Source organism: Pelobates fuscus, chromosome 11 (genome assembly GCF_036172605.1).
Source record: "Pelobates fuscus isolate aPelFus1 chromosome 11, aPelFus1.pri, whole genome shotgun sequence".
Lineage (NCBI taxonomy): Eukaryota > Metazoa > Chordata > Amphibia > Anura > Pelobatidae > Pelobates > Pelobates fuscus.
In genome coordinates, this window is record NC_086327.1 from 36,863,576 (window position 1) to 36,877,850 (window position 14,275).

At 48.1% G+C, this 14,275-nt stretch overlaps 2 protein-coding genes across 2 annotated transcripts; both read right to left on the reverse strand.

Annotated features, from left to right (window-relative positions):
• Nucleotides 1-456: 456 nt before the first annotated feature.
• LOC134576812 (histone H4) lies at nucleotides 457-768 on the reverse strand. The gene has a single exon (XM_063435509.1). The coding sequence runs from the start codon at nucleotides 766-768 to the stop codon at nucleotides 457-459; it is 312 nt and encodes a 103-aa protein (XP_063291579.1).
• An 887-nt stretch (nucleotides 769-1,655) lies between these two features.
• On the reverse strand, nucleotides 1,656-2,300 carry LOC134576813 (histone H1B-like). The gene has a single exon (XM_063435510.1). The coding sequence runs from the start codon at nucleotides 2,298-2,300 to the stop codon at nucleotides 1,656-1,658; it is 645 nt and encodes a 214-aa protein (XP_063291580.1).
• Between the last annotated feature and the right edge of the window lie 11,975 nt (nucleotides 2,301-14,275).

The following is a 14,275-nucleotide window of genomic DNA, read 5'->3' on the forward strand; positions in this document are numbered from 1 at the left end:
AAAAGACTACTTTTTCGCTTAGAGGAGAATACATAGTTAACACAGGAGTGCATATGCAAAGCTAGTAACAATGTTTCTATTTAAGTGGCTGCAAGCATGTATTAAATGTAGGCAACAGTAACAATACACCAAAACCAGAGCTTTCTTGACAGTGTGTGTGTACGTACTTGCTCATATTTTTTTACATCCCCTACCATTAACAGAAGGCGGCTCCAAATCCTCCGATGGTTCAAAAATGCGGTCTACAAATACAGTGTTTAGCAACCTTTCCCGTCTAGATGTTTGGGAGCAGCCTCTACTACTATCTCCTTCTCGGTGTATCTATGTAGATAGCAGGCAATTTATCAGGTGTGGAAGGGGTTAAAGTGATTAGGTTCAGTCTTTTAGTGAAAAAGTGGGTGGCCCTGAAAAGGGCCTTTGGGTTAATGGGGTGTGCGGTAAAGTCAAGCCCGAGTTTTAACCTCCGAAGCCATAGAGAGTGCGGCCCTGGCGCTTAAGAGCATAAACTACGTCCATGGCGGTGACAGTCTTCCTCTTAGCATGCTCTGTGTAAGTGACGGCGTCCCGGATGACGTTCTCCAGGAATACCTTCAGCACCCCGCGAGTCTCCTCATAGATGAGGCCGGAAATACGCTTCACGCCTCCCCTGCGAGCAAGGCGACGAATTGCAGGCTTGGTAATGCCCTGGATGTTGTCACGAAGAACCTTCCTGTGACGCTTAGCGCCACCTTTTCCGAGACCCTTTCCTCCTTTGCCTCTGCCAGACATGGTTCTGCTCTTCTTTCTGCACGAACGATATGAGATGCTGTGCAAAGCTCTTCCTTATATACTCCTCGGACGGACCGTATGGGGACCTGCAGCAAAGGAGGCGGGCGTTTTAAACACGCCCCTTCACTTTTTTTTTTCCTCTCAATAATATGCTTAACCCTCTCCTTCCGTGCTCGAAATGGTTCTGGCTTTTAAAACCAAAGCTGTTTATGCTTCAAAAGATTTCACAATCGTGAAGTCTTTTGAAGTATAATCATTTTATCATGTCTTTAGTGTTTCTTTGATAGTCGGCTTAGCTACTGCACAAGGTATCATTTCTTGGGCTTTATCACTCTTTGAATATCGAAATAAGCGCCCGTTTCACACGTGGAGAGAGGACGAGGACAGTCCCTTTTATTATCACCATGTACAAAATCGCAATCCCTAAAATATGTTCTGCTTTATTATCTTACTGAAAAAGGCAATAACATTAAATCTAGTCTGGAAGGACACTGTGTGATATTCTATATATTATATGCGTTTCTCACTAAAACTGGCCTTTCGCAATTTAATGAAGAAACACCCTCAGTATCTTAGAACGGAGGGAATTTCTAAGCCAAAAAAAATAAAAAAAAATCAACGCTCAAGTGTAGCACTGGTATACGGGGACTTAGCCACACCGACAAGATACATTCCTGTGTAATCTTTTCGAGCACTAGATGCTGGGATTACAGGATTCATTAGGTTATTCCTGACTTTAGAATGAGGGATGGAGGGGGAACGATATGTGTGACATGACACCAAAACAAACACGTTGCCATCACTGATATATAGCTCTGAAATGAGAATGTGGTGGCTCTTACAAGAGCCTTTGGGGTTTGGAAAATAAAATTAAATGCGAGCAAGGCTTATTTCTTTTTGGGAGCTGCCTTTTTAGCCTTTGCAGGACTCTTTGCGGCTTTGGGTTTGGCTGCCTTTTTGGCAGGGCTCTTCACGGTCTTCTTAGCCGGGCTTTTCACTACCTTCTTGGGCTTGGCGGCTTTGACTTTCTTCGGACTTTTGGTGGCCTTTTTAGCGGAGGCGGCCGGCTTTTTGGCCTTTTTCGGGCTCTTTGCAGCTACCTTCTTAGGTTTGGCTGGAGACTTGGTGGCTTTCTTCGGGGCAGGCTTCTTGACTTTAGCCGGTGCCTTTTTCTTGGTAGCCTTGTCCTTGCTCTCCGCCTGCTTTTTGTTGAGCTTGAAGGAGCCGGAAGCTCCGCTTCCTTTGACCTGGACGAGAGTGCTTTTAGTCACCAAGCCCTTGAGAGCCAGCTTGAGGCGGCTGTTATTCTTTTCCACATCATAACCAGAAGCAGCCAAAGCCTTCTTCAGAGCTGCCAGGGACACCCCGCTGCGCTCTTTAGAAGCGGACACAGCTTTGACAATGAGCTCGGACACGCTAGGACCGGAGGGCTTAGCGGCTTTCTTGACACCGGCTGCTTTCTTGGGCTGCTTCTTCTTGGAGGCGCTTTCTACCGCAGGTGCGGCGGCGGGAGCTGGGGCGGCTTCAGACATGGTCACTATTCTCTATGAAGATCAAGCAATAATACGCGCCCGCAGCAGCCTCCAAATTATACATCTCCAGCTAGCATCTTATTGGCTGATCTAACCACGCTCTGATTGGATACAGTCTTATGACACACCCTCCACTGTCCCTACTCCATCTTTTCACACTCTGCTCTCACGCTGTGTTTCCGAATGGATAAAACGAATACATTTAGGTAAAATAAGAGGACGGAGGTCGATGCCATCTATCGTGGAATGTACTAAACTATCTAACCAAGAATTCATTAGCAGCTCCATGGGTCCCGAGGGTTGTCACGATCTAGCAGAGCCGGTGAAAGCTGACACATCTCCTTTGGGATGAGCCTGATGTTCGCCACAAACATTACTGTGATAACTATTAAAAGAATATATTCCAAGGTTTTCTTTCTCACTCTTATGCAAGAAAGGGAAGGGGCCCGTGTTATCAAGGTGGGTTGAAGCTCGTGTCGTAAAGAAACAGAGAAAAGGGATTTTGATCCTCGTTGTTCAGACAGGTAGCTCAGGTAGGATGTAGTAAGATCATAGCAGAAGAGCTCTTAGTCGTGGCAATTTTTAAATTACATAATTACATAATTGTATGTTATATATCTATGTTTACCCTCTAACAACAACTAAGACCAGTTATATTAAAACACACACACTGTGTTCTCCAGGAAATCCTTTATGAAGCCTGGTGTAGGTCTGGCACAGTAAACAACAGCAATGAGTTCCGCACTCTAGGGACTTTTTTCCAAAACATCAAAAACATTTCAATGCTATTTCGAATCATGATAAAAACATGACAGCAAAAATTGTCCTGATTTTAGCACCAAATTAGGAGCTAACATGTTGATCTGTGTGGCGGACCACCAGGGTATCACCTTCATGGATTCCCTTTCCCGTTGTATTAGCTAGTACAGCTTTCCACAAATACATTTGTCTAAACGTAATGCTGGGAGTCAGTGGCGTACACACGACCCATGGGGCCCCGGTGCTAAAATTGATCCGTGCCCTTCCCCCCGCACTTACTCTGCGCGGGCCGGGGTCGCAACAGATGGCGGCAGGCTCCGGGTTGCAGGGCTGCGACCCCTGTGACCGCGGTATGTACGCAAGTGTATGCAGATACACATACACTTAAAGGACCACTTTAGACACCCAGATCACTTCAGCTCAATGAAGTGGTCTGGGTTCCAGGGCCCTCTAGTTTAACCCTGCAGCTGAATACATAGCAGTTTCAGAGAAACTGCTATGTTTCACTGATGGTTAATCCAGCCTCTAGTGGCTGTGTCACTGACAGCGGCTAGAGGCGCTTCCGCGATTCTCCCTGTGAAAATCACAGTGAGAAGACGCTCGACGTCCATAGGAAAGCATTGAGTAATGCTTTTCTATGGGCGGTTTGAATGCGCGCGCGGCTCTTGCCACGCATGCGCATTGGGAGCTGAGAGGCAGGTCGGGGCGGAGGGATCCCCAGCGCCAAGGGAGTCCGGCGCTGGAGAAAGGTAAGTGCTTAAGGGGTTTAAAACACACACACACTCTCACGAACAGACGCATACACACTAGCTAACAGACACACAAATTTACTGCCAAAGACACACTCAGTGACAGACAGAGACACATACACACTCACTTATAAAACACACACTCTCACTGACAAACACACACTCACTAAGACACCTAAGACTCACTAGACTCACTAACCTATGACTCACTAGACTCACTAACAGACTCACTAACAGACACACACAAACTAGCACACTCAGTAACAGACACACACACACACTCACTCACACACAGACACACACACTGACACTCACTAACAGACCGGTCCTGCTGGCTCGTGAGGGAGCACTGTCCCCTGAGCGCTCTCTGCCCAGCTCCCTCGCACATTTTTACTGATGCCGGAGCCAGAATATAACTTCATATTCCGGCTGCAGCATAAGTGCGGGGCGCGCAAGGGAGCTGATCAGAGAGCGCTCAGGGGAGAGTGCTCCCTCGCGCGCGCGCCCGGTAACACCAGGGCCGGCCTCGGGGGCCCTGATGTGGCCAGCTCCTTGTCCCCCCAGTAGAAGAGTCTGCCCACACTGGCGTACATACCGAGTCGCTAGGTGGCCGGGCCCCCTGGTGGGCCGGGCCCAGTCGCAGCTGCAACCCCTGCGACCGCGGTATGTACGCCAGTGCTGGGAGTAGATCTGGTTTATTCAGGCAAGGCACACAGAATTTATACACAGACCCCCAGCATGGGGTCTCCATTCATGGACACACAATCCTGGACACACTTTGATGGACTGCATGGTACCCTGACTGGGCACCTCTGCCAAGCTTGCTTCCTAGCTATCACTGGGACACCAGTAGTGCTATAGCCCCTACCCGCTGCAGCTTGGCTGGGGTCTATCCAAACTTTCCTAACCTGTAACAGGGTCCTAGTGATTAAGCTCTCTTGCACAGAGTATAGCTGTCTCACCCAAACATGAGCCCAGCAAGAGTGCGGCTTGGAGTGGGCAAAGATGGCCGCCAACACGTGACCAAGTGTGTCCCAGACTCCAGGGATCCCATTGCCCTGGCATTTGAACGCTTTTGGGAGCAATACTGGGAACAAGCTAAACAGAGCCAAACAAGACCCACGGCTGCAACAAGCCCTCCACAGAACGGGGACAAACCACCACAGCCAGGGCGGAAAGCTGGCGCTACACAAGCGGGGAAGCGGAGGAGGAAGCCGCACAAAGCGTCCCGACACAGAGCTGACAAGCGGGTGCACTCATCTCCATACCCCTTACATGCCTACCAAACAGCGGGGACCGCCAACAGCCTCTAAAGCGGCTCCTACATCGGAGAAATCGGAGACGCAGTGGGCCCACCCGAAGGTAGTCACCCATCATGCACTGCCCAACACCCGATATGACCAGCACCTTGGCACAGACCTGCTGCACTCTCCCAGACGGGGAACAGGCTGAGGGTCGGACCGGCCCTGGGACAGCATGACTGTTGAGAGACGTACTCACAAACTGCTACTACACCCTGGACATTAACTGTCCCTCTTGGCGAACACGAGTACTAGCCCTTATGCATACTGCTGGCCTGTGAGGGTGACTTTATCCCAACACGAGCTTGTTATAGATAGAAGCAGCATTATCTATTTGGTTTTTTTTTTTCGTTTTATTACTCCATGGCACAGATACATCTATGCCGGCTAATTGCATGTCATTACTTAACTTAGCCTGATTACAGCCAGGCTACCAACATGCTTACTAATGTAGAAAGGTACTGCTGGGGATATCTCACCTCTATTAACGTGCTTACCAGGTGGTTTTATAGCTCACCGGTTTAACATTGTAGTCTAACCTGTTTTCAATGTTGTAAATTCTCTGATATATAGCTGATAACAATCTAACCTGGATAACCTAGTTTAACGCTGTTATTGATAATATTATTAGATATAACTCTTTGTCATGCGATAATAATCCATAAAACTGTGCTATGTTTTAATGCCTAACCAATGTAAATCTATGTATGACGCTCTGCATGCTCTAGCTGTTGTGGCATTGTGTGCTTTATGTGATTTTTCATGCACAAATAAAATAAAGAATTTAAAAAAAAACACGAGCCAAGACTTAGTAAAGGGTGAAGTAGAACTGTGTTATCCAGTGTGTGGTGGCCACTCGGGTAGGGGCAGAAGTCTCCCAGCTACTCTGTGTCCCAGATACCGCACTTCAGCCATACCAATGTGACACTTGTCTGGCTTCAGAGTTAAGCCAGCTGCTCTAATTCGGCCGATAACCTTCCCTACATGGGAAATCTTCCTCCTATGAGTCACAATTGATAGCTATGCTGTCCAGGTACGCACGTGCAAATTCCTGGAAGCCATTGAGGAACCTATCCACCATACGTTGAAAGGTGGCTGGGACATTCTTCATCTAGAACGGCATGACCTGATATTGGAATAGGCCAAGCGGGGTGACGAATGCCGACTTGGGGATAGCCTCCTCGGCCAGGTGAATCTGCTAGTAGCCCTTGCATAGGTCTGTTGTGGCGAGATACTGTCCCCATGCTATATGATGAAATAGTTCCTCCAGGGCATGGGATAAGAGTTGGTAAGAGTCCGATCGTTCAGTCGCCTGTAGTCCACGCAGAAGAGTGTTGTTCCGTCCCGCTTCGGTACTAGGACTACAAGCCAAGTCTGAAGCCTCAATCACTCCTAGTCACAGCATTTACTGTATATCCTTCCGTATCTCTTACCGGACTGCCTCGAGAATGTGGTAGGGGTGGTTGCCTCATAGTTGCTTGTCCTGGGATTTCCACGTTGTGTACAGCCAGGGTGATGTACCCAGGGTCTTGGGAGAAGGTCTTTCGTTTAGCTTTCAATAATTTGTGGGCCTGAACTATTTCTTTATCAGTCAGTTTGTCTCCTAGTTTGACTTGAGCGATAAGGTCAACTTGGGAGTCTCCCTCTAGCAAGTCAGGTAATGCGAGGCTGTCTAGATCCTCAGAAGCTGGGGCGCACACTGCAGTTACATCGTCCTTCCTTTTTTTGTACTCTTTAAGCATATTAACGTGGAAGGAGCAGTTTACTCTCTCATCTGCACAGCTGGCTACCACATAGGTGGTATTGCAGATATGCTCCACCACCTTGTAGGGACCCTGCCATGCCGCCTGTAATTAATCATGTCAGACCGGTTTAATCTTTTGTCCAACACGGAAACTACGCAGTCGGGTACCCCGGTCATACCATACTTTCTGTCACCCCTTGTCAGCTTGGAGGTTCTCTTTTACCAACTTAGCCAACTGTTCCATGTGGTCACAGAGTTTTAGCACATTCCCCCATCCCAATGCACTGTGATGAGGTCCTCGTAATCTTCTCCCATATAATAGTCCAAAGCAGTTCCTGCGGTACCTCCCAATATGCACATAAGAAGTGCGGTAGGAGTCGCTCCCAGTCTCGGCAAGCAGTGTTCTGTTGAACCGCTCGCAGATATATATATATATATATTTTTTTTTTTTTTTTCTGCCGGTTATAAGGAGAACTCAGAATGGATTTTACTGAGACTACCTAGAAATCCCAAAGCTGACCTAAAACGGATCAAGCAGTGTCTGTTCGGCTTTTTTTCCTTTTTCCTTTTTTTTTTAGAAATTGTTTATTTTAAAATTCTTGCAAATGTAACAATTGATACTTCAAAAATGTGTATAACATTGCTGCTTTAGTCATAATGTCTAGTACAAAGTTCACATTCAGTAACAGAAATACTTGTAGTCGACATAGAGGGGAAGTGAAGACCAAAAATAATAAGGGCGTTGATATTCAAATAGATTCGCTGGTAGTTCAAGGTCTCATATTATCTCCAGCTGGGTGTCACTATCGGTCTGTTTGACTGGTGTTCATGAAGTTACACTAGGGTTCCCAGGAGGTCATGTATATGTGGTATTTGCCGGTTAGTGAGAAGCTAATTTCCTCCATTGTTCTAATGCTTTCTACTCTCCGTACCCAGTCCCTAATGGTAGGTGGGGCTGTTTTTTTTTTTTTTTTTTTTTTTCCAGTGGAGGGTGATAAGCAGATTTGCTGCTTTGAGCAGATGTATGTCTAGGGTCCTAGTGTCCCTTGGTATGGAGGGAGGCAATATAAGATATAGGAGTGTTTAAGGTGGGTAGGGTATGGTGGTTCCCGTTATGAGGTGTATGAGACTGGTTCACCGTGCATGACCACCAGATGTGAGCCGTGTCCCCAATGGCCTCTAGTCATCTACAGCAGTTATTGGACGTGCCTGGGAATGCCCGTTTGAGTTTGGATGGGGTGTAGTGCCATCTAGCTATCTTCTTATAGTTACTTTCTTGTGTCGCTAAGCTGGTGGATGATTTTTGTGTCAGGAGGAATATTTGCTTCCAGTCATTATCTGCGAAAGATAAGTGCAGTTCTTGTTCCCAGTGTTTTTTGTAGAGTAGGTTGATTGGTTGGCTAGTGTCCTGTAGTAGGCATATGTGGTTTTGACCTGTTTCTTTTTGAGTGTGCATTGGGTGCACGTAAGTTCGAATTTGGTCAGTGCTCGGTGACCTTGTTGGGGGTATTTGTTGGTCCGCAAAAAGTGAATGAGTTAATCGTAGAGAAATTTTTGAAGGGTCGTGGGAGTTCCCTGCGGGTGTAGGGACGACAGGGGCCTAACTCCCTCATTGTCAAGGAGGTCTCGTGAAGGTAGGTATGCTGTGGTATGATATTCTCTGTATGCCGCTCCCGATTCACCAGGCTTGAAGAGCGGATTGTGAGTCAGTGGATATAGCGGTGATGGGTATGGTGATATGTCCGCCGCCAATGACTCATGTGTGACCACATTCTCAGTGTCGGAGTAATGGTCGGGTGTTGTTTGTGCATAAGGAAGGATTGGCCAGAGTTGTGCCATGGTATTGTGTGTATGGGGACACGGAAGATGTTATTCTCTACATCTACCCATTGTTTGGTCGTGTTCTTGCCTGTCCAGTCATAAATCCTGGCCAATAGTACTGCACTGTGGTATCGTTCCACATCTGGACGCCCCAGACCCCCCTCCGTCTTTGATCTTGTGAGCAGCTGATAGGCTAGCCTGGGGCGTTTGTGGGACCAAATAAATGTCGTAAATAGTTTTTGTATGGCAGCAAAGAAGGTTGTGGGTAGAGTGATCGGGAGAACTTGCAGCAAGTATAATATTCTTGGGAGAATACTAATTTTCAGGATATTTATCCTGCAAAACCAGCTGAACTGCGAAGTGTGCCATTTAGTAAGATCTTTGGTTCTAGCTTGGATTAGCAGGGGGGTGGGGGGTGGTTTCATATAGTCGTGAGATAACGGATGGTAGTGCTACCCCCAGATATGTTATATGCTCTGTTCCCCAGGAGAATGGGAAGTTTGATTGTAGATGTGTTTTGGTCGAGTTTAGTACTTTCAGTGGGAGGAGTTCACATTTACCTAGAGTGGCATGAAAGGTGAACACTTTGCTATAGAGAGACATCTCCTCCAGTATATGAGGGAGTGAGGAGCTGGGTTCGGAGACCGTGAATAGCATGTCATCTGCAAATGCTGATATTTTGTGTTCTGCCCCTCCAAATTTGAAACCCTTGATGTTAGGATTTTCTCTAACTCCCTGGAGGAATGGCTCCAGGACCAGGACGAAACAAAGAGGGGTGCTATTGGAGATGGGTACTGGGAGTGAGAGTTGGCCGTTCACGAGTAGCCTAGCCGTTGGTCTGGAGTATATAGCTCCCATCCACCTTAGCCAGTTTGGGCCAAAGCCCATCTGTTCCAGGGTGGCAAGCATCAGGGACCAGTCCACCCTGTTGAAAGCCTTTCCGGCATCTCTGGAGAGTAACAGTGTCTGGGTGTTTGTGTGTTCAGAGTGATGCATGAGATTAATGAGTTTGGTGATATTATTTTTTAGCTTCTCGGCCTTGTATAAATCCAGCCTGGTCTGGGTGAATTAGCTCTGGGAGCTTGAGGCGTAGGCGGTTAGCTAGTGTTTTAGTGAACATTTTTTAAATCAATATTTTTAAGTGAGATAGGCGAATAACTCCCACATTGGGTCAAATCTTTACCTGGTTTGGGTAGAGTGCAATAGTGGCTTCCGATGCCTGTGGGGGTATGGAATTGTCTTTAAGTAGGGAGTTGAGTGCGTCTAGGAGTGGGGGTATGAGATGGATGGAAAAGCTCTTGTAGTATTTGGCCGTGAAGACATCTGGGCCCGGGCTCTTTCCTAGTGGGAGGGAGTGTATCACTACTTCTAACTCCTCTTTAGTTGTGGGAGAGTCAAGTCTTTGTTGTACGTTGGGTGGGATTGTCTTGGCGATCCTTTGTTTGAGGAAGGCTCTTATGTCAGTAACATCTGGGGGGAGAGTCCCTCAAGTTGTAAAGTTTGTGGTAAAACTCCTGGAAGGCTAGCATGATGTCCGCCATCAGATTTGACTTGGTCCCTTGTGGAGTCTGTATGGATGAGATAAATGTGGTTTGTCTTTGTGTTTTTAGAGCTTGCGCTGATAGTCGTCCCCCTTTGCCCCCTTGGGTATAGTACCGGTGTCTGGTAAGAAGAAGACTTTTCTCGATTTGTGTTCCATTAAGGGTGGCTAGCTCTGAGCGTTTATCCAAAAGTGTTTTATATGTGGTGAGGTCTAGGTTGGTTTTGTCTGTGGATTCAAGTGTTTCAACAAACAACCGGGCACCTATTTTAACTAGCAAATTGTCCGGCAGAGGCATATCGAGCAGTATCAGAATCGGAAATGCATCTATACGAGAAGGTCAAGGAGAAATGAATGGTTCAATACAATATAACCCCGGAAACCTACCGGACAAACAAACAAACTAGAGGATTACGTTAAGGGCACAAAGACTACTATACCAAATGGGCATTTTGAAGCTCAGCCATGATATTCCCCTTGCAGGGCAATTAGGCATTTGGAAAGCAAATCATCGGATCATACAGGGATATAGCCAAACCTTTGATATGTGTCAGCGAGTAGAGAAAAAAGGTGAATACCCGAAAACTAAATAAAAATCCGTACCCAGGGGGCGGAGCCTGACCGCCAAGCAGTACAGACGTGGGCACCACGAGCTCTCGCCTGACGGGCCAAATTTGGGTCAAACTCAACGGCTACACTGACCGCAGACTCACCGGGTTGTGCTACCCATGCTGGGAATGCACTGCGGAACCGAAGGACACCCCTCTGAAACCCGTCGAGGCAGGGAAACCGAAACGCCGAGTGCGGCCTACTAAAGTTGGAGCCGGGGAGAGACGGCCGCTCACCCCGACGCCAGACACACCAAGCGTCTCTACAGGTCTCCTACCCCCCCCCCCTCTGGACCGGTGGGGGTTATCCCGGTCCCCACTGGGGGAACAGACTGTGGCATCAATCACCACCCCAGCTATCTGAACGCAGCAGGCGACACGAGGCACTCCAACCTCACAAAATGGCGGAGGCCATACCGCAGTCACGGCACACTCCCGCACAGGCATGTGAGCTGTTCCCAGACACTCTTGAAGCCAGGCTGGACACCCTATTCCAGGCATTTTGGGACAAACTGCAGACCCGAGTCACTGCTGACCAACCCAGCCGGTGTACAGAGCGGGAAGCGGGTGATTCCCCTCCGGGCTTCACACTCCGCATAACGCCTCATCGCACCAGTGACCGCCCGCCCGGGCTGATAGCCAACAGAGGCCTGGCCTCGAGACATCGACCACACAGGGAGAAGAACGCTCGCCGCAGGCGGCGGATGTCACCGCGATTCTCCACCTGCCCCTTAAGGGGCCTGGACCGGGCTGCATTCAGGTATCGAGTCCGTGGACAGAAGGTGTCGGCTACCACAACAGCCTGGGGCTGGAGCACAGTCCCCCGCACCCGTTGCCGGTGTACCCGATGACCGCTATCTGCAGCTCACGACCCGCCAAACTGCCCACTCTCCCAAGCTGATAACGACCCGAAGCACAGTCTCTCTGCAACAGCCAAGCAAGCGGAATGCCGCCCGCCATGACCGCGGTCCCCTACAACCCCTCATGTACACCAGGGACGAAAGAGCAACGACATTTCCTCATCTGCAGATCCGGAGCTGGAAGGGAGCCATTAAACGGCACACTGCGGTAGATAATCGATGGGACTCACCTACACTTGTACCGCCCCTGCCGCTATTGGGGATCGGATGACCGGGCACCTGAGACCTCACCCGGAGCTCCTGGTGCCTCACTGAAGACACCGAGAGAAGGGACATGCCAGATAAGAGACTCCCCATTTTTTTTTTTTTTGAGGACTTACTAGCTTAGCTCTGTTCAGTTTGTAACCTATAATTTTTAACCCTACAGGTCCCGCAATTTGCTGTGCCTGGGCCTATACCCAATGGCATATTGTTTCCACTGCCTATGTGACTTCATGTTTAGCTAGCCTGCCTACACACAGCCACAAATGTCTAGCACCTCTCAGCCTGATGTCAATAGCCCACATAGCCTCCCGAAAAGTCTTCGGATTATACCCAGTGGCTTTAATACGTGAATCTAGCATATTTTGGATAAGCAACCTGTTTACATCACACGTATACTATCACTAGTTCATGCAACCGCACTAGCCTGTTTTTGTTTATAGCATGTTATGACTCAATTTTGCACGCAGCTAATCGCGTACTGTGGTAGCGTGTTACTACTATTTGAATTTGTTTTACTCGCCCATGTGTCACCAGACGCCTGACTAACAGGACTTAGCGAGTTACCAATCCGGATCCTTTGATCCTTAGCTTGTATTTTCAAACTGAAGTTTCACTACAATACATAAAAAACAAAAAATGAGGCATAGAAGATCTGGAAATGTAATCTACTTTTGCATATTGATGTACCAACCCTATACTGTAAATCACTTAAACGTTTCCTCCAATTTCTCTTCTGTATCCCACACTATATGCCTTTAATAAAAGAAAGATTGACAATACAAAAAAAAAAAAAAATCCCTACCCATAGTAGATGAACCCTTTCACCGAGTAGCAGTGGATCTCATATGGCCCCTAAGTAAGTCTAGCCCATCGGGGAAGAAATTTGTCATAGCGGTGGTAGATTACGCAAGCATATACGCGGAAGCTATTGCCCTCCCAATATAAAAGCTGAACTGGTTGCAGACGTCTTGGTTAGTATATTAACCACGGTTGGGTTTCCCAGAGAAATACAATCTGACCAAGAAACCCAGTTTACAGCAACTCTGACTCAACAGATGTGGCAAAGTTGCAGAGCAGAGCCTAATATCACATCCCCATATCACCCCCAAACCAATGGATTATGTGAGTTCTTTAACGGTACCCTTAAGCAGATGCTTAAGAATTTTACCGCCACCCACATGGACTGGGAAAGGTTCTTACCCAACTTACTGCTCGCATAAAGAGAATTCCCATAAGATTCCACTGGGTTCTAACCTTCTAACCCTTGGAATTGTTGTATGGTAGAAGAGTAAAGGGATTGTTAGACCTAGTAAGAGAGCACTGTGGAGGTGTGGGGGGGGGGGGGGAGACATGGGAGAAGAGGGAACCTCCACATTGTGCCATATGATCTGGAACTCTGGGACCAGCTGCAGGCTCTTACTGAATCAGTTCGGTTGAAAATGGCCCAGGAGAGACAGAAGAAACAGAAACAAAAGGTTCTGGTGCTTAAATCTACAAAACAGGATCAACTAAGGGAGGGGTTAGGTGGCAGAGAGATGTAGGGAGGAGGTGGAAGATTGAGGGAGGTGGTGAACGGTGGTAGAGTGCCTGAGGGAGAGACGGGGTGACACAGTAAGGGAGCGGGTTGCACAGTGGTGTGAAAGTGAGGGAGGGGATTGCAACTGGTGGCCCCTGGTGTCTTTGATCCCTGGTGCTCCAGTAAGCTCTCTCTACAATTTGCCCTGAGAGACTGCACAGTCTGCAACTCCACCAGGTGTGAGCTGCAGATTGTGCAGTGCCTCACAATATCCAGAAGTCAGAGCATTGAAGTGGTATCCCGCGGCGACGGTCTGATTGGCCAGAGATCGCGAGACACTGCATAGTCAGCGGAGCTGTAGACTGTGCTGGCTTTCTGCTTCTCAGGACAGAGTGGAGGGACCTCGCAACCAGCAGCATACCGGGCAAGGTGTGGGGTCCTTGTACCTGACACAGTATGCCTGCCCGATGGCGAGTTAGGCCTTAGGCAGCCGCCTAAATCGCTGCTCAGTGCCGACTGCGGTCTCTCTCCCTCCAGTGCAGCATTTTCTATTTGAAGCTGGGAGGTAATGATAGTCACTTCCCAGCATCTCATGCTACAGGGATCCCGTTGGGCAATTAAACAGTGCTTACCGAGTCCCTCTGCAGCAATGCCCATCAGGTATCTTTAAGTGTATGGGCTACCCAATGGGCAAATCACTACAGAACTCCAGTTTTGTTCTCGCTGGACCATAGGTTCCTGCAGAAAACCAATTGGAAAACGCTGTTTGAGTGTATACAGGCACATCTGGTGAGAAAGTGTATAATGTGTTGG

Coding starts and splice junctions, on each gene's coding strand:
- LOC134576813 (XM_063435510.1), bottom strand. CDS start 2,300: ATGTCTGAAGCCGCCCCAGCTCCCGCCGCCGCACCTGCGGTAGAAAGC.
- LOC134576812 (XM_063435509.1), bottom strand. CDS start 768: ATGTCTGGCAGAGGCAAAGGAGGAAAGGGTCTCGGAAAAGGTGGCGCT.